General features: G+C 57.4%; 2 protein-coding genes across 11 annotated transcripts; one reads left to right on the top strand and one right to left on the bottom strand.

The window, feature by feature from the left end:
- The first annotated feature begins 10706 nt into the window (after nt 1-10706).
- ASB6 (ankyrin repeat and SOCS box containing 6) lies at nt 10707-16888 on the top strand. 3 transcript variants are annotated; one of them, XM_045883310.3, is made up of 6 exons: nt 10714-11267; nt 12833-13014; nt 13988-14094; nt 14199-14307; nt 15126-15212; nt 15334-16888. In XM_045883310.3, exons 1-6 carry the CDS (start codon nt 11155-11157, stop codon nt 15999-16001), a joined length of 1266 nt encoding a protein of 421 aa, XP_045739266.1. In that variant the 5' UTR covers nt 10714-11154; the 3' UTR covers nt 16002-16888. The 3 variants fall into 3 exon arrangements, with proteins under 3 accessions (XP_045739267.1, XP_045739266.1, XP_064435881.1); XM_064579811.1 differs by lacking the exon at nt 10714-11267 and adding an exon at nt 11285-11935; XM_045883311.3 differs by lacking the exon at nt 14199-14307 and having other exon boundaries at nt 10707-11267; nt 15334-15582.
- A 169-nt stretch (nt 16889-17057) lies between these two features.
- NTMT1 (N-terminal Xaa-Pro-Lys N-methyltransferase 1) lies at nt 17058-26362 on the bottom strand. 8 transcript variants are annotated; one of them, XM_045883314.2, is made up of 6 exons: nt 26186-26362; nt 21066-21250; nt 20566-20717; nt 19899-20110; nt 18829-19081; nt 17058-17956 (listed from the first exon to the last, which is right to left on the bottom strand). In XM_045883314.2, exons 4-6 carry the CDS (start codon nt 20058-20060, stop codon nt 17700-17702), a joined length of 672 nt encoding a protein of 223 aa, XP_045739270.1. In that variant the 5' UTR covers nt 20061-20110; nt 20566-20717; nt 21066-21250; nt 26186-26362; the 3' UTR covers nt 17058-17699. The 8 variants fall into 8 exon arrangements, with proteins under 8 accessions (XP_045739270.1, XP_045739273.1, XP_045739272.1 ...); XM_045883317.2 differs by lacking the exon at nt 20566-20717; XM_045883316.2 differs by lacking the exon at nt 21066-21250.
- Nucleotides 26363-26990: the final 628 nt, after the last annotated feature.

The following is a 26990-nucleotide window of genomic DNA, read 5'->3' as shown; positions in this document are numbered from 1 at the left end:
AACAACAAAAAACCCCCGAAATAATGAGACCTGGCCAATCATTGCATTTCCCTTTTTGCCTTGCCAACCAGGAGCCCCAGAGCTAATGTGAAGACAATCACAGTAACTTTATCTGTCCGGATGACAAGTCAGCGTATTAGCTTCTCTTTTCTTCTCCTTCCACGTGGCAATTTTTTTCTTTTTTTTAGGTTAGCCAAATGCAGTCATGAGAAGAGGGGAAACAGTAGGACAAGGGGCTCCATCTGCAACTGACTGAAATTCAGATAACCCGCTACCTCCGGACCAGCCTCCACGTGGCCTTTTTGTTTTTCCATTTCGGTTTTAGATTTTTGGGGATGCAGTGGCCTCGTGTTGGACACTTTCCAGCTGGGGGAGTGGGTCCCTTCACCTCTCTGGACTTCCGTTCCCTGGCCTGTCAGCCGGAGGTCACAACAGGGCCTACCTCACGGATGGAGTGGGCCTGGCGCGTGGGACATAGTGGACGAGCCTCACGTGCGGGTATGAAGAAAAGGCTTTGAACGGTGGGACTCTGATGAGGTGTTGTCCAGACTAGACTTGGATGCGTCGGCCATTCTGTTATGACAAACACTTCTTCCAAGCCGTGGGCTCTAGGCTGCTGGGACCCATGTGACAACCAGGAGGACCCCTGTTGGAGAACTCCCTCTTGTTACAGATAGAGAAACTGAGGCTCAAAGGGGAAAGGACCAATCCCAAACTGGGGACCCACCTCACGCTGCAGCTGGCTTCTGGAAGACTGCCCCTAGCACTCCAGCCTTGCCTTCTCTGAGAGTTGGGGGAAGGACGCCGGGGGCCAGGGGCACAGGCTGAGGCCCGGGAGCCCTGAGCTTGCTTCACAAAGGTCTCTCGAGCCCTCAGGCCCTGCCCTGGCTCCCTCCCGGCCCCTGCACCATCTTGCTGTGATTACTTTGCGGTGAGTGGGGTGGAGCGTATGGGGCTCCTCTTTGCACACAGCGTGGGGGGGCATGTGCCACGAAGGGGGGGCAGCGGCTGAGGACAAGGCGGGGATGGAAGGGGGGGGAACGAGGCTTTCAGCTCACCAGCTTAATTGGGGATATAATGGTTATTATTATTTATAACTTGTTCTTGAACCCACGCCAGGAGAGTGTGTTCACAGCCTGCACGATCCAGGCAGGCGTTAAATAATTAAACCAAGGGCCTAATCGGCGGCGAAACTCCCCATGGGCTTCTACTTCCTTCGTTCGCTGATTGCTGATATTTTGGGGGTGAAATATGACCATTTTTACCATCAAAGAGATCAGAGTTCCAAAGGCAAGAAACGGAAAAAAGGGTGGGCGGGTCGCTCTGCCAGTTTTCTTTTCCTCTGACTTAGTGGTCTGGTAAAGTTTCTTTAGACATGCAAAGATTTACACACCTTTCTGCAGGGAGCCTTAAATTACTCCCCGATCCCTCACACATTTCCCCGAGCGCGGGAACAGTAAGTCATTGAAGAATGAACAGGCCTCCCCATAACGGCTCTGGCGGCCTTTGAGAAGGAGAATGTCTAATGACTTTTTTTGAAGTGGAGGTCAAGGTTTTTTAAATAAAACAATCTGTATTAATGCAATTTCCTTTTTAGCTGTAGCATTGGATTTTCCCCCCTCCTTTTTTGGGGGGGGGAGGTGGGAGGGGAGGCAGGGGTGGGGAAGGGCATCATTTTTCTCCTGCCAGACAATATGTCCCTAATGAGATACACTTATTTAAAACTCTGTATATCATCACCCTGTCAGGGCCTGCAAGAGGGACCCTGCGTCTCCCTCTGTGTTTGTTTCAGATTAGCCGGGCTGCCGATGGCCTGCAGGCCACGGGTCTCCTGCTCCCTCCCTTCATGGAGCCTTGACCATTGCATTTTGTGCCCCTGCCCTACCACCCCACCCCCACTGAGTCACCCAGATCTTAGTATAGCCCTTCGGCCTCGGGGCCTTTCCCTTCCCCAACACCCACCTGCCTCTCATGGCTCAGAGCTGCTCCCTCTGACTCCTGAAGGCCTTCCTGCCTCCACCAGGAGGAAATAGGGAGTTCCAGTCCCAGCTCAGCCCTTCAACCCCACGACTGTGGGCCAGCAACTCAGTTTCCCCAAACCTTCACTTCTTTATCTGCCAAATGGGGTTAACAAGAGCGACCCACTCTCCCTCCCCGGGGGGGCCGTGAGGCTGTAAGAAGGTTCTGCCGGGCCTCCCTAGCTTCTGCCTGGTCCCCAGCTCACAGGACACGGTCACCACCACTGTTACTGCTTCCCCAGACCTAGAGCAGAACCTGCAGGCAGGACTGGCCTGTTTCCACCCCCCCCGCCCCCCAGCTCACAAGCCAGATGCACCTGAATACAGGGCTCAGTACCTCTATGACAGGTTTTCCACTGAGTGCTGTCTGGTGCTGGTGCTGGGCTGGGGCATGGGGACAGAGTGGTGACCCAGATAGCCCAGAGAGAGAAGATAAAGAAGCAGCAAGAGCTGGGGATCATGGGATCATGTGGGCGGGGGGTGTGGGGAGGGCTTCCCTGAGGAAGGGGCATTGAGTGGACTCCTGAGGCAGAGCAGGATTCAGCATGAGAAAGAAGCTAGGATCTCGGATGTCCAGGTGGGGGACCCAGCCTGTGCAGAGGACCCACAGAGCCTCTCACCTGACCTGTTCCAAGGGGCCTGGGCCCTGCTACAACATCCTTTTTGGTCTCACTGTGACTCACTTTCCCCTCCCTGCCAAGCTCTTGAGCTTGAATTTCATGATTAACTGCTCTGCACGCACCAAGGTCATGGGACACCCATTCCACAAATGTGTGCCTCGCTCCTTCCTGTGCCCACTCTTGGGCCTGGGCCTGGGCCTGGGCCTGGGACTACACTGGGAACAGGCCGGTTCCCACCCTCAGGGCTTGCAACCTGCAGAGGGAGAGGGAAGTGGATGTTGGATAGAAGTAGGACTTCAGGGTCCTGGGGTGGGGTGTGGTCAAGGGAGCCCCCCCCTCCAACCCGGGCTATGCCAGCTACAGGGAAGGAGCTGGGTTTGTGGGGAGGAAGGGAATCACCCCAGAGTTTGCCTGCCCAGAGTGGGGACCATGTTCTCCCCCTACAGCCCTGGCTGGCAGGAGCCTCTGGGAGCCTTGTTTGGGCCTGAGGGCTCTGGGACCTGGGGGGAGGGGGTAGGCTTGGAGACCAGGAACAGGATCGTTAATAAGCTAAAGTGGCTGAAAGAGGGGACTAGGCCCTTGTCGATGGCTCAGCCATGGGGTGAGGGCTGGGAAGCTGTCCACTCATCCCCACACCTATAAGTACCCGCTCTGGCCCAGCTCAGGGCAGGGGCCTGGGGCCTAGAGGGTCCTGCTCCACAGGGGGCAACAGAGGGACCCCGATGCCTCTGTCCGCACCTCCCCTCCTCTCGGCTGACTCATTGCTCAGGCATAGGATTCACGTTAACTGCTGCTGACTGCCCAGGCGAGGTCCTCTTGTCCTGGCCCCTGCCAGCACCCAGCACTGAGCTTCCTGCCTGCCTTCCATGCGGCTGCCTCCCCAGAGTCCAGCCCGGGGCCAGGCACCGGCAAGCATGAAATAAATAGCCACCTAGTGCAGTAATAACAATCAGAGTGACCCGCATAGCCTGTCTAGACAGTATCGTGATAGGCCTGAGATCAAGCCCCCAACACACACTGCCATTCACGTGCTCTGCGACCTTAGGCCGGTCACTTCCCTCCCATCTGTAAATGGAGGATCTATGCCTCAGGGTGTGGGGACGATTCACCCCACAATGGGTGTTTCAAGCAGGCCAGGGGCTTCATAAATGCTGGCTACCTGAGGGACCCTTGGCTCGGTGTGCTGATTTCTGGAACCCTCTGGAATTACTCTCTTGGTCCTTTACCTCTTATCACCGCTGACACCTCCACAGCCAAATCTCAAGGCACAGCCTGGCCCCACACCCCTTCTTCGCCGGCCCTCCCACCCCATCTCCGTCTCAGACTTCATCTCTGTTCTCTCCCCTCAGTCTGTGTCCCCGCCTGTGGTTTCTCTCCGCCTCTGCCAGGAATCCGATCCCAGAGGAACCAGTACTCCAGGGCTCAACTGTGTTCCTTTTACGCAGTGACATGGGAAGGGGGAAGGAGGGAAGGAGAGAGAGGGAGAGAGAGAGAGGAGGAAAAAATCAAAGCCCACATATTGGTTCCAGATGTGGTCTTCTCTCATAGCTTTCTCCAGCAATTTAATTAAATTCCCCCAGACAGCCAGGAGGGTTTCTTAATGATCAAATTTCCCGGCTCCCCTCCTCGAACGGGCCCACTCTGTCTCCCTGACGGATGGCCGACCAGATTCTTCCTGCGTCCGCTCTGCCAAGCAGGGCCAGTGGGGGTGGAGTGGAGGGCTTTCTGGGGAGCACAAAGGACCCTGTGCCCACCTCTGCCCTCCCTCCTTCCCCAAGGGATCTGAGCCCTCCCTTGGCAGAGCCTGACCGCGCCTGGCTACAGCGGCTGGAGGGGGCCCAGTGGTCCCTTCCTTTGAGCTCTCTGCCTCTGGGCCGGCCTGCCAAGAACTGATGCCAACTGGGCACCAGCCGGCCTCAGATGGGAGAGTCTCTGGGATCAGGACTCTGGGCTCATGGACCAGCCAGAGATGGGGCAGGCTCCGACCTCCTGGGGACCCTCCCCACACCCATTTGGCTCAGAGAGGGCAAGGCCTGGGCCAAGACCGCACAGACCTGCTTGCCAAGGACAGGAGAGGCGGAGGCAGGCTGACCAGCATTGACGAGGTGAGGATATGCCAGGGAGAGGCCCGGGCGCTATTTCTTGGGATGGTTACCCCATGTGAAGCTCAAGGTCACTCTCAGTAGGCCTCCTGATTTCTGGAGCAGGAAGGCACGGAGGCAAGCCCCGAAACCACCATCCTCTCGTGTAGCTGGGGCAGGGAGGCTGAGAAAGGGAAGCCCTCCTGTCTTGGGGCAAGGGGCCTGAGGGGCTCTGGATGGACTGAACACTCGTGCCCTCTGAGTTCATATGTTGAAGCCCTAACCTCCAAGGTGATGGTATTAGGAGGTGGGGCCATTGGAAGGTCATTAGGTTAGATGAGGTCACGAGGGTGGAGCCCCCAGAATGGGATCCGCGCCCCTCCAAGAAGAGGAAGAGCCGTCGGCATGCATTCTCTGCACACGCCCGCAAGGAAGAGGGCAGCGCCTAGCAAGACAGTGGCCACCTACCAGCTAAGAGCTGAGGCCTCAGGATGAAACCTAGCTTGCTGGCACCTTGATCTTGGACTCCCCAGCCTCCAGAACTCTGAGGAATAAATGGCTGTTGTTTAAGCGCCCCCCCCCCCCCCGCCACCTCCGTCTATGGTATTTTGTCATGGCGGCTCGAGCGGCTAAGACAGTCTCCAAGCACCTTTTCAGCCTGTCCGCCTGGGCTTCACCTCATCTGGAAGAGCAGGGCACCAGCACCGCCTGGCAGTGTTTGTATGGAGCGTGAACCATGTCAGGGAGGGGGCTGCCCTTGGAGCAGGGGGCTCTGGCCAGCAGGGGTGGGGCTCCTGGGTGTCAGGGTCCCCAAAATGCTCCTCGGTGCTTCTTAGGAGAGCAGATGGAAGGAAGGAGGCGACAGGAGAGTCTTCCCCGGCCCGGCCAAGGTCCTACCACCCACTCCTCCTCCCGGCCTCCTGGTCCCTCAGTTTCCCCCCCCTGAGCCCACAGAGGGTTAGGCCTCTGAGAGCAGAGAATCGGGGCCTTGTCCTTCCACACAGGGCTGAGCAGGCTCAGGTCAGGAGGGTCAGGGGTCAGGGTGGGGTCAGGGTGTGGGGAAGGGGGAAGGAGGGGAAGGGAGGGGAAGGGAGGGGGGGCAAGCAGAGAAGTGCAGACAGGAGGAAGCCCCGGGGGCACCGGTCCCTGTGACTGCAGTCCCGTTCCCTTCACAAATATGCCCAGCCCTCCATCTCCGAGCCTCGGTGCCCCTGGGACGTGCCAGGGGCTGAAGCTGGAGGCTGTCCACCAAGTAGAGAAAGCAGTATTCCTTGTGGCGGATTGCCACGTTGTCCAAATATCTCACTTTATGGAAACTCAGCCAAATCAAAAGAGGAGAAATAAAACGGGGGCCTTTCACCCCACTTCGCCCTTAAGGGCCTTATAAGGGACAGACCTGGCTGCTGACAGGGGTCTGGGGAGGGTGAAGGTCCTGGGAATGGAGCAGGACCAGTCGCCCCCAACCCCGGGGCCCCCAACCCCGGGTATGTGCGTGAGAGAGACAGAGAGGGTGTGAGTGTGTACGATGGTGTGTCTGAGGAAGTATGCGTTTGCGTGAGAGAGGGTGTGTGTGTGAGAATATGTTGGCGAGAGTGTGACAGGGTGTGAGAACGTCTTGTGTGACCAACACACATGTGTGAGCGTTCAGGACAACGTGTGAGAGTCTGTCGCCTGAGTACATGCGTGAGCGTGTGCGAGTGTGTGAGCAAGAGCGTGTGAGCGTGCGAGGGCCGGGGCTGGGCTGGTGGCAGGCGTCCTGAGCAGGGGCTCCGAGGAGAGGTTAAGAGCCAGGCTCTGGGTGTGAATCCAGACTGGGCCCCTCGGGAGGTCCCTAGCCATCAGCTGGCCAGTGGTCTCTCTGAGCCCCAGACTGTGATGTGGGAATCCTGCTCCTGCGTCCTTCCTGGGTGTTATGACTAGTCAACGAGATCACGAACACTGAGCTTCTAATCCAGTGCATGGGACTCGGGATGAACTCGACCAAAGGCTGTCATTGTTCTCAATGTATCACTCACAGTCAGGCTGGGCCCTGTGGCGCCCCAGAGGACCGGGGAAGAAAATGAATGATGTGCTAATCCAGGCTGGGAGGGCCCGGAAGAAGGGGGTTGGGGGTGGCCTCCAGGGCAGGTGACCTGGGTGCTGGGAAGGACGGCGCTGGGAGGAGGATTTTGTGGACAGAGCAGGGCCTGGTCCTGGTGCTCACGGCCTTCCCTCCAACCCTAGGTACAGGAGGGGTGTGCGGGGCCTGATTCCCTGCCTGTGGCTGATTTAGTGTCTTGAGTCTCAGGCAAGACACTCACTGGTAAAAAGGTAGGAAATACACAGAAACACAAAGAAGATCCATGTGCCCCAGATCCCAGCACCCAGAAAGAGCTGCCACTAACACCTTAGTATGCGGCTGTCCTGCTTACGGGCCCGTGCGTGCACGGGTACACATACACATACCACGTTTCCCTAAGTGGGAATCATATAGTACCCGCTATTCTTGGACTCGCTTTGTTGAACTGCTACAGGACAGAGTCTCGTGTGGGGTACGGCAGCTATTATCACTGTTGGTGTTGGACGGCTGGAGAGGCTAGACTTCTCTCCTCGTGTTTGTTAACAGTTTTTCATCCTTTGGGACTCACCTGTGCATGTCCTTTGCCCATTTTTTTGTTAGTGTTTTTGCCTTCTTCTTGTTGATTTTTAACAGTTCTTTATATATTAAGGTTATCCCTCTCTGTACATCGGACAGTCAGAGGGACTCCCAAACTCCCTGGGGCAGGGGCAGACCCAGCCAGAGTCTGGGCTCTGGGTGCTTGGCTCCAGGACCCCCAGCCTGCCTAGGAATCCTGGAATTCGGCAGCAGGAAGTGGCTAGGCTGGTAGGGCAGTGTGAGGCAGTGGCAAGGAAAGAAGAGAGAAGGTTCAGAACTTAAATCAGAGGCTCTGAGTGACAGAGCCTTAATGGGAGACAGATGGAGGAAATAAGGTTGCCCTTGCTGACAGGAGGGAGGTCAGGGGTCAAGGAGTTTTCTAAAGACAGGAGCCTGGGCGACAGGCAGTCGGCAGGGCCTGGCTCCACAGTGTGGTGCCCAGGGGCTGTGACAGAGCAGGGGTCAGCTCCTTACTCCTGCTTGTGCAGACCCTCTCAGGCCCACACCCAGAGTTGCTGCAGGACATCCCACCCCTGAAGGCCAGATGTAAGGAAGAGCACCCCCACCTCCAGACCTGGATTGGAGTCTCAACCTAGCTGTGCAACGTTGGGTAAGCCTCCAAACCTCTCTGAGCCTGTTTCCTTGTTTGAAAATAGTATAATACCATCATTTACTTAATGGGATTTATTGAGATTAACACAGTGCTTGGTGCATCAGAAAGGCTCAGTAAATAAAAGCTAACTCATTACCATTCCTTTACTGGTCACAAGACAATTAGAATTTTCTTGGGTTTTTTTTTTTTATAAAGATTTTATTTATTTATTTGAGACAGAGAGAATGAGAGAGAGAGAGCACGAGAGGGAAGAGGGTCAGAAGGAGAAGCAGACCCCCCGCCGAGCAGGGAGCCTGATGTGGGACTCGATCCAGGGACTCCAGGATCATGACCTGAGCCAAAGGCAGTCGCTTAACCAACTGAGCCACCCAGGCGCCCGACAGTTGGAATTTTCTTGTTGGCAGAGCCCACCAGCAACATCAAGGACCTCTTCATTGGCTCCAAGACTGTCAGAGCTGAAGGGCCTTCGGGTTACAGATGAGGAAACTGAGCCCCAAAGACCAGAAGGGCCATGACAGGGGTCATCCATCAGAGTGGTCTTAACTGTGTCCTCCAAAGAGACATGTTCAAGTCCTAGCCTCTGGTACTTTTGACTGCAATCTTATTTGGAAATAGGGCGTTTTGGTTTTTGTTTTTTTGTGGGTTTTTTGTTTTTTGTTTTTTTGCAAATATATCAAGTTAAAATGAATTCCTACCAGATTAGGGTGGGTCCTAAATCCAATGACTGGTGTCAGTTAGAAAGGACAAGGAGATTTGGACCGAGACACAGACACAGGGAGGAAGGCCATGTGAACACAGAAGTGTGCAGAAATGGGAGTGGAGCTGCCATGAGCCAAGGAAAGCCTGGGGCCACCAGAAGCTGGCAGAGGCAAGAAAGGAACTTTCCCTGGAGTCTTTGGATGGAGCTATGTCCCTGCCTGCCGACGCTTTGATTTCAGACTTCCCGCTCCCAGAACTGGGAGAGAGTACATTTCTGTTGTTCCCAGCCGCCCAGTCTGTGATGCTTTGTTATGACAGCCTTAGGAAAAGAGTGGAGCCAGGCAGAAGCAGGCCTCAGCCCAGGTGGTCCCCCCAGGTCTGTCCTGGACCCCATTCTAAACAGGCCTCCTCCAGTTACTCACCACGTGCCCAAGCGTGCCCCAGTCCCCCGATGTGTGCTACAGAGCAAGTGACCCTGAATCCAATGGGAAGGGCTGAGAAGCCTCTGGGTTGCCTGTTGGCTGCTACATCACTCAGGACCTTGGGGTCAAGAAGCGGGGAGTGGACCCTTAAAATAGGGGTAGACATTCCCAACGCCCCCCCCCAGGGTAACACATGGGGAGACTGAGGCACACTTGAGCAAGTGCCCCATTCAGATGCTCATTGTTGCCAGATGGGAGTTTGGGCCCAAGTACCCAGTCATCTGATTTTATAAGATAAGATGGAAAGCTTCATATCAGTGTGAGCAGCGTTTCCCAATGTCACTCAAGAAGACACTTCTTGGGGCATCTGGCTGGCTCAGTCAGTTAAGCATCTGCCTTCGGCTCAGGTCATGATCTCAGGGTCCTGGGATCGAGTCCCACATCAGGCTCCTTGCTCAGTGGGGCGTCTGCTTCTCCCTCTCCCTCTTGCTGCTCCCCCTGCTTGTGTTTTTTTTTTTCTCTCTCTCTCAAATAAATAAAGAAAATCTGACGAAGTAGAAGAAGAAGGAGGAGGAAGAGGAGGAGAAGGAGAAGAAGAAGGAGAAGGAAAAGGAGAAGAGGAGGGGGAGTAGGAGGAAGAAGACACTTTTCTCCTGGAGTGAGAACCCAGGCAGTCATGTACTGGGAGCCATGGACCCGATGCCAAGCCCAAGCTGCGCACCCCCACCCCTCCTTCTGGGCCTTCTAGGCAATAGAGGCAGAGACAAAAAGGTGTTTTGAGTTCCCAGTGGGGATTTTGATAGCTGGTCATTTGATCAGCGCAACAACCTTGTAAACTTAACAACAATAACAGCCAGTAATTAATTATGCAGCCCCTGCTGCGTACTAGACCCTGCTGGGTCCCCATAGCCAGGCCTGGGGGGAGTGCTTTGGATTGGGTTTCCTTGGTAAATCTGTTCTGCTCTCGGTGGGGGAGTCGAACATATACATCAGATTGTCTTCAAATGCCTCTCTAGACCTTTTCTCCTTCACTCAACAACTCTCACCTCTGGCAGGTGCCAGATGGGAGAGACCTCCAAGGGCGCATGGGGTTGGGGCGGGGGTGGGGGGAGGCCAAGGTGCGATGCGAACGCTGGGACCCTTACGCCTCTTCAGAAAGGACTTTCCAGAATCATGAAGACATCAGGGCTCCGATGTGGGACTCGAGGCAGTCGAGGTTCACGTGGATGGCCTAAGGGAAGATGCCTAAGGCCCAGAAAGTGGCCCCAGGCTTGGGTTCCTTCCTGCTAGACTCCAAGTCCCTGACACTCACAGAGCTCTTGATCCAAGATCTTGGATGGGTGCGATTACCCCCGTTTTACGGGTGAATAAACTAAAGTTCACTGAGTCCATCAGAGCACGAAGTGGAAGGAGCTAGCCGCCTGCAGGGCCAGGAGCTCCGGGGGACGGGGACCGAGAGTAAGGAAGTGTCCCCGCCGCCCGGCGGGGTGGGTGGGCGTCCACTCAGCGGGCGGGGAGGCGAGAGCCCGGCCAAGCCGGAAGAAGGCCGGGTCGGATCCGAGTCCAGGGCGGCTCGGAGGCGCCCGGGGCTCCAGTCACCTCCAGGGCCCGGGGAACTCGGGCAGCGGCCGGCCGGGGCGCGCAATGGGCGGAGCTCGGACGGCGCCCAGCGGCCGCGGGCGGGATCGCAGGGCGGAGCAGGGCCACGCCGGGCCGGGGCTGGCAGAGGCCGACCCGCCTTGAGCCGGGATCAGGTTTGCGGCGGGGGGCCGCGCCCTCCACTCCACCCGCGCCGGCCCCGCGGATACCCTCCAGCTCACGCTCCGCGCCGCGGTCCTCCGAGCCCATAGGAGGCGCTGTCGCCACCGGTCGCTCTCCTGGCCGGCGCGGGCCGGAAGTGCGATCTGCGAGGGTCACTTCCGGCGCGGAGCAGCGGGGTGGGCGGCGAGGCGCGGGGGCTGGACCAGCAGAAGCCAGGTCAAGCCCGCGGCCGCCCGAACGCGCCCAGTCGGCTTCTCGGCCTCGCCCGAAGGTGCGGCCGCCCTGCCGCGCCCGAGGCCGGCGCGATGCCGTTCCTGCACGGCTTCCGGAGGATCATCTTCGAGTACCAGCCGCTGGTGGATGCGATTCTGGGCTCCCTGGGGATCCAGGACCCCGAGCGGCAAGAGCCCCTGGACGGGTAACTAGTTTCCTTGCCGCCGGCGGGCCGACCCGGCGCTGCTTCCCTTGAATTGTCACCACAAGCGCGGTGGGGGTGGCTGTGTCCCCACCGTACGGGTGAAGAGGCAGGCGGAGGCCGGAGTTGTGTTGCTTCGAGCGGGAGCCCCTGCACCCGGCCCAAATCTTGCCCTTTGCAGGGCGGAGGGTGCTCCAGGCCCGCGCACGGAGGCCGGGAGGGTGGAGTGCCGGCAGGGCCGCCGCCTCGGTGCCCCACCCAGTGCCCAGCCCGCCTGCTGCCGGTTGCGAGGGAGCAGGGTGGAGTCTGTGAGGGCCCCGGTTTTTACCCCAGAGCAGTGCGAAGATGAGCTCGTGGCTGAGCTTGCCTTTCACGTAGACAAGAGCAGGTGCATCCGCGAACCTGTGGGAAGGGTGTTCAGGGATGCAGCCGTGAGCTAAACAAAACCCCCGGCGTCGGTGATGCTTACGCTTCGGAGGAGGGAGACACGAGCATGAGTCAGGTGTCTGTACATTCGGTGTAATGGAGACAAGAGCAGAGGAAAGCGGAAGCAGGGCTGTGTTTCTGGGATCCGTTGGAATTTCAAACACCGTGGGTATTACGCGTCTGTCTAGGGACTTCGGTGGAAACAGGCTTGCTTCATCACTGCTCTGTTCACTTGGAAACACAGTGTAAGGTGTTTCCTTAACTCGGAGGCTGTCCTGGGGGTGAGGGCAGGGCAGCAAAGCGGGTGCTGCGTGGCCTTTTGTAGTCCCAGAATTTTTGCTTGGCATGGGTGGTGCACTGGGCACCCTCCCGGGCTGGGGAAACAGACGGAATCCCGCCCAAGCAGTAAGGATGGCACCTTGATCCTGATAATTGAAGGGCTGCAGAGGGGTGAGGCTAAGGGGAGTGGGAGCGTTGGTGAGGAAGGGAAGCCTCACCCGGAGGAGGTGGCGGCCTGTGAAGGAGCTGCGTACCGGTTCACAGAGCTGTCCGTGGGCCTGAGCTTTTGGGGAAAGCCGCAGAAGTCCTGGAGGTCAGGGCTGGCGGGCAGGTAGGGTGGGGGCTAGGGCGTGAAGGGCCGTGTGCGCGCAGCCTTCTGGGGACCGGGAGGGTAAGCGTCTCCGAGTGTGAGCGCGGCAGGAGGGCCTGGCCGCCCCCGCTGCGGGGGTTGCCTGGTCTGGCCGCCTCGGCAGCTCAGGGATGGTCAGTGTCAGGGGAAGGCCGTCAGTGTCCACTTCTTGCTCCTGGCTCTGCGAAGCCTCCCTTCAGGCCCAGCAGCACAGCTGTGTGAGGCTTTGTACCTGAGCCAGGGACCAGATTGTCTGGGCAACTGGGGAGGAGGCTGGAGTCAGCCCCAGTTCTTCCTCAGCAAACCCGAGGAGTCAGCTTGAGTTAAGAGATCCAGCTTGCTCTCTTGCTACCACAGGCCTTTTCCAGAGACTTTCTGCCCCACAGAACCAGGGCCCTACCTTGGAGGGAGGGGGGGTGATGACAGCAGAAAACCACCCACCCACAGGGTGCCCAGGCTAGCTGGTCTCACAGCTGCCTCCCGCCCCAACTGGTCCACCCCTCTGCTGCCCCAGGCCCAGTTATGTTGCCAGCGAGGAGAGCCGAATCCTTGTTCTCACTGAGCTGCTGGAGAGAAAATCCCACTCTCCGTTTTACCAGGAAGGTGTGAGCAATGCCCTGCTGAAGATGGCCGAGCTGGGGCTGACCCGGGCGGCCGACGTTCTCCTGCGCCACGGGGCCAATCTCAACTTTGAAGGTCAGCTGGAGCCCAGAGGGGCTGGGGAGGGATAGGTGGCTTAAGGGTGGCTCTGCCTTTCTGGTTCTCTTGGGAGCCGCTTCCCTTATTTCTTCCGTGGGTGGGTGGCGACTGAGGAATCCCATCCCCCTGTGGGCTTTCAAGTGGCTCTGACCCGCTCTGGTCCGAGAGTGAGTTTGTAGCTGCCTCCACCGTGTGCTTGATCAGCAGACTTTCCCAGCTAAATCCCCGCTTCCATTAACATGAAAATGCGGCTGCTGGCACTGTGCCCAGAGCTCAGGGAGAGCAATTTTCTGCCACTTATTCTGAGCCATCTCGCATTTTTGCCCATGCCACAAGGAGAGGGGAAAACACAGAAGCGACGCTGGGTGTAAATCATGGCAGGGCCCGGTTAGCTTCTAGCCTGGAGGTGCCAGGGGATGGAGATGGAGCCATTTTCCTTTCCTCTGTGGCTTTCTCACCGGGGAGGGCAGGGTCAGCCAGGAGACATGCAGGGCTGACTTGTGACCAGTGCAGGTCTTTGAGCTGCCACAGTATGTGGCCGGGCACGCCTCCCCTCCCCATGTGAGGACAGGTGCGGAGGGCGCAAGGCTCCGGGAGGGCCAAGGAGCCCAGGGTGCGGGCTGTTAGGAAGTCAGTCACTTGGAGACTGGCTTCGAGAACGTGGCTGTTACTGTGAGGCTTCAGGAGCCGTCACTGGAGGTGCCTCTCCGCAGCAGCCTGAGAAGAGGCGCCTTGTCTTACAGTTCCATTTTACAGAAGAGACTAAAGCCCAGACTGAGGGGCTGCCTGCCCCTGGGACCCTGCCCGAGGTCTGACTCCAGCGCCTGCGCTCTGGCCTCTGCTGGGGATGGCTCTGTCCGGACCCCTCACGGTGCCAGAAGCCCGGGTCTCCTCCGATGGGAGGGCTGGGGCGAGCCGGAGGCCGGGTGCGGACAGGCAGGACTGACACGAGCCGTGTCCGTGCTTTCAGACCCTGTCACTTACTACACGGCCCTGCACATCGCCGTCCTGCGAAACCAGCCAGACATGGTGGAGCTGCTGGTGCGCCACGGGGCAGACATTAACCGGAGGGACCGGGTAAAAGCCGGGTCCGGCCTGCTCGGAAGCAGGGATGTGGTGGGGGGAGCCGCGAGCAGCCTCCCAGGCCCCTGGGCCTACTCAGCTGTGCTTTCTTGGCGCAGATCCACGAGAGCAGCCCCTTGGACCTGGCCAGTGAGGAGCCTGAGCGCCTGCCCTGCCTGCAGCGCCTTCTGGACCTCGGAGCGGACGTCAACGCAGCTGACAAGCATGGTGGGTGCCTCCCAGGGGAAAGCAGAGTGCCTTGTGAGGGAAACCCAGAGCACCCCAGGGCAGTGGCCAGGCATACAGGCTGGACGCAGCCTGTCTGATGACACAGCGCAGCCAAGCTCACAGTGGATTTTGTTGACCTGCAGAGGCTTTCGGGAAGTGGTGCAGCCAATGGCCCCACACCAGCCCCTTGAGGTCTGTCTGTAGGAGGAAGTGGGGCGTGCGCGCAGTCAGATTCTGGGGCGGGGTTGGGGGGGGGAGCCATGACTTCTTCTTGGCAAAGACTCAGCCCAGGGCTCAGGTGGCATCTGAGTGTCCTGAAAAATCCCAGCTCTTCTGTCCACTCTGCTCGTGGTTTTGTGTGGGTGGAAAGAGAATGACCAGAAACCGGTCACCCTCAGCCTTGGCTGAGAGGTCGATCGTTTTTAAAGGGGCACCTGGCTGGCTTCAGATGGTAGAGCACACGACTTGATCTCAGTGTTACGAGTTCAAGCCCCACGTTGGGTGCAGAGGTTACTTTAAAATCCTTGGGGCGCCTGGGTGGCTCAGTGGGTTAAGCAGCTGCCTTTGGCTCGGGTCGTGATCCCAGGGTCCTAGGATCGAGCCCCTCATTGGGCTCCCTGCTCCGCGGGAAGCCTGCTTCTCTCTGTGTGTCTGTGTCAAATAAATACATAAAATCTTTAAAATAAATAAATAAAATCCTTGAAAACAAACAAAAAAAAGTTCACTTTCTCATCCTGCGTGGTTTCCCTTGCACCTCAGGGGTTGCCCTGACCTCAGCTTCCTGGTCCCCACTCCTCTTCATTCTCTTCCTCCTGTAGGAAAGACTGCTCTGCTCCACGCCTTGGCCAGTAGCGACGGGGTGCAGATTTATAACACTGAGAACATCCGGCTCCTACTGGAAGGAGGTGAGGCTCGTCTGCAGGCTGTTCCCAGGCCTTGCCCTTCCCTCCCACCATTACACACGAAGCACTACTTTGCAGGGGTTTAAGACCTCCCATCTTGTCTTTTCCCGACTGGCTCTCATAGGCGCAGATGTCAAGGCCACCACCAAAGATGGGGACACCGTGTTCACCTGCATCATCTTCCTGCTTGGTGAGACCGTGGGAGGGGACAAAGAGGAGGCCCAGATGATCAGCCGCTTCTGCTTCCAAGTCACGCAGTTGCTGCTCGCCCACGGGGCCGACCCCAGCGAGTGCCCAGCCCACGAGTCCCTCACACACATCTGCCTCAAGAGCTTCAAACTGCATTTCCCTCTCCTGCGCTTCTTGCTGGAGTCCGGAGCAGCCTATAACTGTTCCCTCCATGGTGCGTCCTGCTGGTCTGGCTTCCACATCATCTTCGAGAGGCTCTGTTCCCACACAGGCTGTGCTGAAGATGAGAGCCACGTGGACCTCCTGCGCAAAGCCGAGACCGTCCTGGATCTCATGGTGACTAATTCCCAGAAACTGCAGCTGCCTGAAAACTTCGATATCCATCCTGTGGGCAGCCTGGCAGAAAAGATCCAGGCCCTTCACTGCTCCTTGAGGCAGCTGGAGAGCTATCCTCCGTCCCTCAAGCACCTGTGTCGCGTTTACATCCGGCTCCATCTTCAGCCCTGGCCTGTGGACGTGAAGGTCAAAGCCCTGCCTCTGCCCGACCGGCTGAAGTGGTACCTCCTTAGTGAGCACAGCGGTACTGTTGAAGAGGACATCTGACCACTCCCAAACTGAAGGGAGCAGGGTCTGGGCAGCTCAAGTCTCCTGGTGGATTTTGGTACCTGCGGCAGCCTTAGGGGAGAACCTCCTGGCCTCCTGTCAGAAGGTAGAGGTTGGGAGACGAGACTTGATCCTCACGGTGTACCAAAAAAACCAGGTGGAGCCCAGCAGCTGCAGTCATTCCAGTGGGAAAAGGCTTCGTCTTCCAGGGGGACTGCCCCCCTTCTGTTTGGCAGAACTCCCAGTCTCAACCACATTGGGAAAAAGGACCGGGTTTAGATTTGGGACGAGTGTACACCCTGTTCATCTGCGGGGAGCATCGGGCAGGGTGGCTCTGAGTCTCGGTCCTGAGAACTGCAGGAGGCTGGTCTGTCTTGCATGGGGCCCAGCTGAAGCCAGGAGGAAGCGCGGTGGGCCTGTGGGGGCAAGACCCCACTGAGGCCCTTCCCTCCCACCTCTCCCCGTGCTAGATTATTAGGTCACTTACAAAAGTGCTTTCGGTGGGCCAGGGAGAAAGCTGAGCTGACCCCTGCCACCTTTGGCTGCTCTGGGGCCAGGTCATCCATGGCCCGGCCCACCAAGGCACGGGACTGGATTCCGGTGGCAGCTCTGTGCCAAACCTGGGATCTTGGGGGACCGTGCCTTCTGCTAAAAAGCAATCCTGCATGACCAGGGACAGTCCTTTCCAAAATGTGTTTTGTGAGGGGTTCATCTGATATTGAAAGCTACCAATACTGCAAGCTGACTGTACTGTCCATGCTGAACCTTCACGGAGCTGAAGCTGCTTCCCAGTCATGTGGGTCCTTGTGAATTGTGTGAATGCCGGGAGGCAAGCTGAGGCAACTAAAGGATACATTATAAAGTAAAATGTTTCTCTTGGCCTTCAAGGTCGTTGTATGACGTTTTGGCCCCCTCCGTGCCCTCCCCCAGCCTAGGACAAAGGCTCCCACCGCAGCCATTAAGAGGTGAGAGGCACGAGGGGACGGTGGCATCTGGTGGGGACAGTTTCCAAGTAGCACCGCACTGCTGTCCCAGTAAAGAAGAGCACCACTCCAGACTGGCTAGGGCCTTCCCAGTACAGGATTTACCCTTTTATTTTTTGACTGAAAATGCTCACCAAGGAGGAGCTGCAGGGCACAGCCAGGAGTGAGGCTGCAGACTTCCCTTGCTGTAGCCCATTGTGACGATCACATTAGGGACACCAGGGCTCCCATCACCAAACAGGCCTCAGAACATGAACATCCCCAGCAGCTGCAGGCTCCACGGCCCGGCTCCTCTCATCCCCCCAAGGGAAAAAGTCCTCAACAACCGAGAGTTCTCTTCCTCTTAAGGCACCCAGGCCTGTGGCTGGAAGGCTGGGTGGTTGAAAGGGAGATCCAGAAAATCTCCCACTTGTGGTGGGATCGCTGTATTCCCATGTGGGGAGCCCCAGGGGCCCTGGAGTCCCATGGTCTGCACTGCCCGGTCCCTGCCTCTCAGGGCCACAGAGCCAGGCCCCAGCCTCACTGCTCTGTCCAGTGGTGCCCTCCCCACTGGGTCCCATTATGCCTTTTGAAAAAGAGTCTAGTGACGGACGGCAGACAGGTATATTTAGCAGTCTCGCTCAGCACTCGCGAACCATCATCATGGAGCCTCTGGGTCTTGCCCGGCTGCCAGCCCCCCACCCCACACTGGTCCCTTTCTCCTGCCATCCCCTGCTCATCTCAGGGCTAAGCTATAGACGTGGTAGATCTCATCGGGGAGGTTCTCCTGGCGCTCCTGGGCTAGGAGGCTGAGGCCTGCGCTGCGGACGATCCTGTGGACCACCTCGAGGTCCCGGCACACGCTGCTATCCACGTCGTCCAGGATCACGCCCTCCTGGGCCATGTTGTCTTTGATGACAATGATGCCATTGGGGCGCAGGCCCTGCTTGCAGCGCCGTAGGAACTCCGCCAGGTGCTGATCGGTCAGGTGGCCTGGGGACGGCAGAGGCTGGAGTCACGAGGGAGGGAGTGGTGCCACGCGTGTACATACCACTGGCCGAGTCTCTCAGCCTCCGCTCACACTTACCGAGCTCTGTCTAAACGTGCTCAGCAGTCCAGAGAGGCTTACCAAATCCCGTTCTATGTAAGAGGAAGCTGGCTCAGAAGCCACTCACCCAAGGGCTGTCACAAAGTACACAGCTGGGATTGCACCCTGACTTGGTGACTTCTGGGCACTGCCCAACACCTACGCTCCAGGCCACCCCCCCGCCCCGAGGCCTGGATTAGGGAGTGCATACCAGACCGTTCCTTCCCTAATTAGAATTCCAGACGGGCTGTTAGGGACCACAAAATACAGGGCCAGACCCAGTGTGTCCCCAGCAGGGCTGTGGTGTCTGCTGTGGAGTGGGCGGCCAACTGCTGGTACAGCGGCCTGCCGGCCAGGTCAACAGCCCAGGGAGAGCACCCTGGGCGTGCTGTGGGGCTAAGTGGGTGCAGGAGGGACGGCAAAGCAAGGCTCACTCGCTGTGAACAGCAGGGGCAGCCAAGGCTTCAATTTTTCCTCTTAATAGAAAACATTTACTTATAAAAACTCATTTCCACGTTACTTGAATGCAGTTAAGTTATTGGTCATTTACATTTTTTCAACCAAAAACTGCACCCAAGTGGGTCATAACAGGTACTGACAAAGCATGGAAGGTGAGCCCAGGGAGGACTGGAGAAAGCCCTGCCCTCCTGCCTGCTGCAGGAGCACTGGGGCCGCCCTCCAAGGTGGTGGGGGGGGGGGGGGAGGACACCGACCCGCCCCTACAGTGGGAGGTGCGTGGAAGGTGCGTGGAGGGTGGAGAGGGCCACGAAAAGCTCACCTATCACCCACTGGATCCAGATGACATCGTAGGAGCTGGGCTCGGGGCTGAAGTCCTGGAGGCCGCAGCAGAAGTAGTTCCTCACCCTCTTGCCCTCGTCCCCCAGGTACGTCCTGGCTTTGACCAGAAAGTCTTCTGTCACGTCCACCATGTCCACCACCGCGAAGAGTGGCAGCAGCAGTCGCTTGGTGATCCTGCCTATTCCGGCCCCGCAGTCCAGGGCACAGGAGGTCCCCGTCTTGTTTGGGCCTTCCTGAGAAGCAGGGAAGGCACAGACTCCGTAAGGAAGGCTCAGAGAGTCTGAGGGACCCTGTCCCCGAGAAGGGGCTGTTCCTCCCAAGCTCCCAGGTACTCAAATCAGGACTGGGCACAGGCCGGGGGCTGGCATGGGGGGTCGCCAGTGGGTAGGACCACAGCATATTCTTGCCTGGGACACACATTCCTAAAACGCAAGCCGACTGCCACTTAAAAGTGATTAACTTGGACAGGTGCATTTATCTCCTCTCATTCCCGACACCCCAGTAAAACCACAGGATGAAAAGAATTCAAGCCGTGAAAGAATGGAAGGCAGTCGGTGATTTTCACAGATCAGGGAAGGTGGGAAGTGGGAGGGGAGACCCCACGTAGTGTGGGGAGCAAGCACCAGCCTCTGATGCTTGCCAGGGGAGGCTGCAGCCAGGGACACGCCAGCCTGGCCCAGGGAGGACAGAGCAGGTGAGGAACCAGGAGCATGCCTTCAGCAGAACAGCCCGCACCCCCAGCCCAACAGGCCGCAAACACGGCAAGAGCGCGAAGGGTTCGCCCCTGACAAAACCGAACAGTTAAAGGAAGACTCCATTCTGGTGCCCAGGAGCCCCCGCACAGCGGCCAGCTCCCATGTGGCAACCTTGAGACAGAGGCCCCAGTCCACACGTCACCCCCGCACCACCCTTCGAGGTCTGGGTGGTTGACGCCAACTGATAACCAAAGGCCCTGCGGTGGTTCGTGTAAAAGGTGGCGCCCCGTGCAGACCAGGCTGGGCCACGAGGGCCACATCCTCTGCTCCTAGGCGGCACGCCAGACCTGCCTACCCTCAAAAACCTCTGCAGGAACTTCCGGGAGCTGCTGATGTCGATGCTGGAGATGTGGCCATACCCCCCGAGCATGCCGTCCACTGTGGGCGGGACTTCCTTCCAGTACGTCTTGGCCTTCGAATAGAACTGTTTCTCGTCTTCTATCACCTCACTTGTCATGCTGTCACCAACCGAGTCAGCTCAGGCACCAAACTCAGCAACAGTGCCTCCTGAACAACAAAAAAGAGCAAATCAGCCAGGTTGAGGGCCTCAGTCTCACCCCATGCTTCACGAGGTCACACAACCCTGCCCGATGTAGAGAAATGTCCAGTGTCCCCCAAACCGCTTCTATCCCTTGGATGACAGTACCTTCTGTCTCTTGTATTCAAGTCACTTTGCAAAATTACCTTTGTATCAGAGGAGAAGACCCAGAGTCCTGGGCTTCTAGTCCTTTCCTTACTAGACATGACACCTGACCTGATGGCTTCTAACACTAGGGCATAGAGAACTCCCAATCTACACTTGAGGAAAGTGAAGCAAGGAGCCCCAGCCTTCTACCGTGGGTGTTCTGGCTGATCCTGGGAGGGACCTGGGGAGTCCGCACGCCTCCCTCTCACTCGTGAGCACAGAACGAAGCTCGCTGTGGGGTCCAGTCTGTGGTTAACCATGTGCTGGGACAGTGTACCAGGCGCTGTGCCGGGAAGTGGGCAGACCGCTCCATGCACACACTGGCAACTGCAGGGCCGCAGACTAGTACAAGATGCGGGCACAGCACACCCGAGAGGAAGTGCTTCCCTGGGGAGTCGAGGAAGGCATCCCGCAGAGAACCACCATCAGCTGAAACAATAAGGAAGAGCTCACTAAGCCAGTGGGGCAAGCCTGCTCCACGAAGAGAGGTGTGGAAGGCACACAGAGAGTGCCTGCAACTGGAAACACAGGGTCGGGGCAGGGGCACATTTGTCGACTGGACTCCCCGCTGAAGAGCAGTGAGGTCGAACTACTCTAGGGTAAGCAGGGAGTGACAAGGGATGTGGGTTTCCGGAAGACCGTGTCAGCAGCTGTGTGGGCTTCGGGGGCGACAGTGAAAACAGACACAACAAGAGAGTGTTCCCATGACAGGTGGAGGGGTAACGACAAAGCAAGAGCCAGGGCCTGGGGGAGGGGGAGGGCTCGGCAGCTGCATACCCAGCCAGCCCAGCCACTCATGCCAGGGAGGGACAGAAGGGGCACATCTCTATCCTGAGGCACCGGCCCCCGCAACACGTTCGCCATGTGCACGTGCTGTTCTAGTTGCTCTGCGGCTTGCTGAGACACCGTCCGACCCTCAGGGAGCTTCCAGTCCAGCAGGAGACAGAATCAAGTGGAACCAACTAAAACACAATGCAGAAACAGTGAGACGCTCACTGAGCCAGAAGTCCTGTGGAAACTCAACGAATGGAGGACTCCCTTCCGACTGGCAGATGGAGCGGCAGCCAAGAGAAGGCAACCTCGCTAGGCCCCAAAAGACAGGGGATGATGGGGGGGGGCTCGAACAAGGACAGAGGGGGTGGCGCCTGTGTGCCACCCGGAAGACGGGTCTGGGGATGGCCTGGGCTGGTTGGAATGCAGACAGAGGGAAAGGGTATTATGGGAGACGAGCTTAGACAGGCAGACTGGGCCTGGATTACGGGAGGCCCCGACGGTAATGGAAAACCAATCAGCTGAGAGTTTCCGAAGGGCCCTAGGTGTGCCGGGCTATCAGCGGCGGCGGGCCCAACGGGCAGAGTGGGGGCCGAGTGGGAGCGGCAGGAACCACTGGCAGTGGGGACACGCAGCAGCGTCGTGGGAAGACAGCTCTCAGCTTAGGGGTCACATCCTCAGAGGCCCTCCCTGACCGGCCCCGCTAAGGTGGCTTCCTCCAACACCCCAATCCAATGCCCACGTTTTCCTGCCTTCAGAATGTGTACTTCTATCTGAAATTACACTGTTTACTTGCTGTCTAGCCTCCACTGGGATGGAAGCTCCAGAGGCGCAACCTTGCCTTTTCGCCACTGTGTCCCCAGCACCAGGCCCACAGGAGTCCCTCGGTGCAGGGCTGAAAGCCTCCCACCCCCCCAACCCACCAGGAACACTGCACGACTGTGCTCCTGGGGCTTCACTCCCTCCACCTTTACACCACTCCACTGGGTGGTAGTTAAGTCACTCAGTCCTGGAACACGGGGTGACAGGAAAGCTTCATGTGGGACCCCGGGAGAGTGCTCAAACCAAGTGAAAAACCTCTAGGATGGAGGAATGCCTTAAGGGCTTCCAAGAGAAGTCATCCGATGGGAAAAAGAAAAGTGCCTTGAGGACAAGCATATAGCCCTCGATACATAATTCAGAGACTGACTATAAGGAGAGAAGGAAAGGGAACAAAACACGAGAGGTGAAGAATTTTCACTGGCCACGTTTGTCACTAATCCCCAGTGCACAACTGTACTCTGAACTTGTCCTAGAAGACAAGGAACCTTCCAGAAGCAGCAGGCCCACAACTGCCCAACAACTCAGGAACGCTCTTCACTGATGCAATCCTGCTTCCGCCACGGTCAGCCCTTTCCAGGGAGCCCAGCTAGCCAGCGGAGGCACCGGGGGAGGGCCCTCCTCCCCATCTCCTGGCTCCTTCCTGGAGTTGGACATTCCTCACAGACAAGACCACACTGGTCCTCTGAGGAACCAGAAGAGAAGCGACAGCATCCATGTGCCCTAACAGGTCCAGTTCTTAGTTCTTAGACCTGTGACTGTCACTGTTTCTGCCCTCTAGAGCCCTTCTGCTGTGTGGAGAGAGTCCTCCAATCCCCTTCAGATTCTTGAATCAGCTCTCAGGCTGATGCTCCAGCTTCCCTGTTCAGGTTACAAGGGTCTGGGACCACAGTGAAGGCAAGTTTCAACTACTGTGTCAACTGAAGGGCCCTTTGGGGTAACAGGCTGGGGGGGCTGGTTCTAAATACAGCATCCCCTTACCCTGGCTCCCCGCCATGTCCCACACCAGCGTGGGAAAGAGAAAGCGGCACACTGCTCAACAAGAATGACAGCCCTGAGTCACAGGGTAAAGCAAAAGAACGCAGAAATCTGCTGATAGCTAGGAATGCTGTCATTCCTATATCACATACAGTGATGTCCCTGAGAGCTAACAGGAAAGAGAGCCACCGGCCTGAACGTCACCACGGAGCTCAGTCTGGGGGCTACCCAGCCCCCACCAACAGGCCCCACAGTCACCATGTCACAGCCTCTCCACCATTACCCAGGAAGGACGGCATCAAAGCCGGCTCTTCCACTCAGCACTCAGACGGGAGCTCGGCAACACCGACCCTGTCCCCATCACTGCCCACCAATCTTGACAAACTGCTGGTTTTGTCTTCTTATCTATCTCCCCACGGGCCTGGGAGCTCCTTGGAGAATGGTGGCGACACCCTGAGATGTATCACTGCATTTCTCTTGCGTCCCACATAGCATTCAACAAAAAGTTCACTCCCCACGACATGAACGGAATAAATGTGGGGCCACTCCCCTGCCTGTACTCTCTCTGCCTGCCTGCCTTCCCTCCCAAGGAGGTCAACTTCCTGGGGACAGGGACATGACCTCATTCCCGATTAGCCCAGCACCGGACACAAAGCGGGGGGATGCTAATTGGTTGCTGAATGAACCAAAGAATGAGCTTTGTGGGGCTACATTTTCCACTTTTGAGAAAAATCCAACAAAAATCCAACCATTCAAAACTGGTAACACTGAAGGCCATTACCGACAATGTAATTTTTGTGCTTTACCAAAAGCCTTACAACATGATTTCTTTAAATGTCAAGGTCCTCTGAATAATCTAATTTACAAGAACTCCACTTACAGGCAGATTCTAGGAACAAGCCAGGGGAGGAACATCCAGGCCAGGAAATGCCAAGTCTAATTTTGACATTTGTTCCAACAGCTGATTCATTAGTAAACGTGACTCCCTGGGGCCCTGTCTCACCTTGCCTCCCGGTGTCCAGATTGGAGTGGGCAGGAGGTCCCTAGGGGTCACAGGAACAGTGGGGTTGTCAGTCAAATAGCGGAAGCCCTCATATACTCTGCCCAGGCTGTGGTGAGGAGCTACATGGCTGCAGGGGTGGGCACAATCTGGCTTTGTGTGCACTCTCGACTAGCTTGTACGGGAGAAGCCCTTTGCTCATAGTGGACTCTGCTCCGCAGACAGAATGTGTTGTCCACCATTCAGTCATCTGGCCACCTCCTCTTCCCCTACGAGGTGTTTAGGGGGACAGGTGGGTAGGCGCCCCAGCTACTTCTCCCAGGATCCATGGAAAAGAACGGTGTTTAAACGGTCACGGTCAGTGCTCTGGGGAGGCCTCGCATCCTCCTCATTTACCAGTCTCGAAGAAAAAGCCTGGAATTAACAGGAGACAAGAGCCTGCCTGAAGTTACCTCCTCCCTCTTGCAGCCTGCTGCAAGGGCCTGTTCTCCCTGGATCTGAGACAGCAGCTGGACATATGGGAATGGCAAGGTGCTCTATGAAAAAGAAAGGGAAGGAGGAAGTAAAGATGACTAAAAAAGGCTGGGAGCGGAAGGGAGATGGGAGTGTTTAAAAACAAACTAACGCGGGCGCCTGGGCGGCTCAGTCGTTAAGCGTCTGCCTTCGGCTCAGGTCATGATCCCAGGGTCCTGGGATCGAGTCCCACATCGGGCTTCCCGCTCTGCGGGAAGCCTGCTTCTCCCTCTCCCACTCCCCCTGCTTGTGTTCCTGCTCTCGCTATGTCTCTCTCTGTTAAATAAATAAAATCTTTAAAAAAAAAATTTTTTTTTAAATAAAAAATAAAAACAAACTAACGCTCCGGTGGAGTCAAATGAACCACGTCTGAATCCTGGCTTTGCTTCTCTCCGACTGTGTAAGCTCAGATAAGACGCTTAACCTCAGTTAGGAGGTAAGTTTCTTTATCTATAAAATGGGAACAGCGATGCTGACTTTACAAGAATGCTGTGATGATTAAAGGTGGGTGTGAAAGCATCACGTCATCAGTACAGTGGAAGGCACGTATCATCTCAAGTTTAGAAATCTCTGTCAAATGAGATTTTCACCAATTCTCTGCCAATTGTAGAGTCAAAAGGGAAAAATGCAGTGAAAGGCCCTAGAAACTGTAGTGTTGGACACACCCAAGGGATTATTACTGTGATGCTGGGGCTCAACCCAGCAGACAAACAGCTCTGCAAACGTGCGGGAGGGGAGTGAGCGTCCCATCCCTGCAAGCACAGAAACACTGCAGAGACTGTGGGGCCGCTATCTTTGTGACTCTATGGCTTCTGGTCCCCACCAAAGCATTCCACATGTACTCTCTCTGTACACAGCCTGGGCAGAGTCTATGAGGACTTCTGCTATTTGACAACCCCACTGTTCCCTGTGACCCCTAGGGACCTCCTGCCCACTCCAATCTGGACACCGGGAGGCAAAGTGTAGACAGGGCCCCAGGGAGTCACATTTACTAATGAATCAGCTGTTGGCCCTCCCCCAAAACCCAGCTGAGGGACAGAAAACCATTCCACTAAACGAGTGACGTGCCTTAACACAAATACACACAGGAAACCAGGAACAGCGTAAGGAGGGAATCCAGACTTCTTAACACAGTCAAGGCCCTAGTCCTCCAGGGGCTCATCCCCTCTCTCTGGGCAATGGTTCTATATATCCAGACCATCTGCAAGACTATCCCACCCCACCGTCAGGGCCTCTGACACCAGCGGTTTCTATCCCAGAGAGATCCCGCCGTTGATGGGCAGCAGAGCCTGGGCCTTTCGTTCGATAGGACAGCCCCTCCGCAAACTGGCTGACCTTGACTCCAGGGCTCTCGGCGGCGAGCTGTGTTCTGAGCCGGCACCAGTGTCGAGCCGTATCTGGGGTCGGGTCCAAGGTGAAATATGATAGCGACTCCCATGCAACGGGCACTACGCTGTGCCCGGCTCTGACCTGAGCGTTCTACTGCGTCCTGACACCTACCCTCCGAGTGCGTGCCCTCCTTAATCCCCATTTCTCACAGGGGAAACTGAGGCTCGGAGACGGAAGGGTCTAGCTACGGCCCCGGGACGGCGCGGGGGAGTGCCCCGTCCAGGGTCCGGGCGCCTCGGGCCTTCCCCCTCCACCCGCCGCCACCGGTGGCCCAGGTCCGACCACCCCGGAGCGCGCACGTGGGGGCCCGGGCAACTCGCGCCGGGTCACGTGACGGGCCGGGGCCTCAGGGCGCCGCGGCAGTTGGGGGCCGGGACCTCCCTTCCCCCGCCGGCCACCGCTCCCCGCTCCGCCTCGCGCTACTCACCCCGGGCGGGGGCTCCCGGGACCCGGAGAAGAGGACGGGAAAGAGAAAGGGAAGGCGGCCCGAGGCGGCAGCGAAGAACCCACAAGCCCACCACCAGCTCCGCCAAACCGCGGACAAACACTACACCCCGCGGCGCGCGCTGCCTTTGTCCGCACACGTCACTTCCGGGCGCCGGGGGCGGGGCCGCGGCTAGCTCCGCCCCAGACCGGTTCGCCCCGCCCCGTGGGCGGCTGACCTCGGGTGACTTTTGGGTCCCCGGAAGGACCTCTCGGACTTCAAAGAGCCTCGGCGCAGCCGAGCCTCCCCTGCCTCCAGCACGCGCGCCAGTCCGGTTAGAGGCCGAAGGCTGGGCTTTTAAAAAACGACCGTTCTGTGGGTTTTCCACTGTGTATAAAGGGGCGGGGGTGGGGGGAGGGCAGGGAGCCGTATTCCTCAAATCGTACCCATAACAATTTGCATCTTAAAATAATATACAGATCCGCAAAGAAAGAAAGAAAGAAAGCAATACCTTTGACAGTGCCAAGGGGTTGTTACCCCAAATAAACAGAACAAGTACTTGAGGTTTGCATTCCAAAAAGTCTGCCCTCCCATGGGCTCCTCCCATGTATAGAAATTTTGGAGGGGTCCCCGAAACAACCTTGATGGACTGTGAGTTTGCAGGTGGGTAGGCTTTGTGAACCTCTGCAAGCCTCAGTCTCCTCTTCTGCCAGTGTTAAATGCGTAGGATAGGGGCGCCTGGGTGGCTCAGCTGGTTAAGCGTCTGCCTTCGGCTCAGGTCATGATCCCAGGGTCCTGGGATTGAGCC

The sequence above is a fragment of the Mirounga angustirostris genome, unplaced genomic scaffold, assembly GCF_029215605.1.
Source record: "Mirounga angustirostris isolate CCGP_5_RB_7025 unplaced genomic scaffold, mMirAng1.0.hap1 SCAF_15, whole genome shotgun sequence".
NCBI lineage: Eukaryota > Metazoa > Chordata > Mammalia > Carnivora > Phocidae > Mirounga > Mirounga angustirostris.
This window is presented reverse-complemented; position numbering and strand designations above follow the sequence as displayed.

Coding starts and splice junctions, on each gene's coding strand:
- ASB6 (XM_064579811.1), top strand. CDS start 11,787: ATGGAGACAAGAGCAGAGGAAAGCGGAAGCAGGGCTGTGTTTCTGGGA. Junction 11,936..12,832: donor TGTTCACTTGGAAACACAGT/GTAAGGTGTTTC, acceptor CTGCTGCCCCAG/GCCCAGTTATGTTGCCAGCG. Junction 15,213..15,333: donor CCGGCTCCTACTGGAAGGAG/GTGAGGCTCGTC, acceptor TGGCTCTCATAG/GCGCAGATGTCAAGGCCACC.
- NTMT1 (XM_045883314.2), bottom strand. CDS start 20,060: ATGACAAGTGAGGTGATAGAAGACGAGAAACAGTTCTATTCGAAGGCC. Junction 19,082..19,898: donor TCCTGCAGAGGTTTTTGAGG/GTAGGCAGGTCT, acceptor CCTGCTTCTCAG/GAAGGCCCAAACAAGACGGG. Junction 17,957..18,828: donor CTGGATCCAGTGGGTGATAG/GTGAGCTTTTCG, acceptor TGCCGTCCCCAG/GCCACCTGACCGATCAGCAC.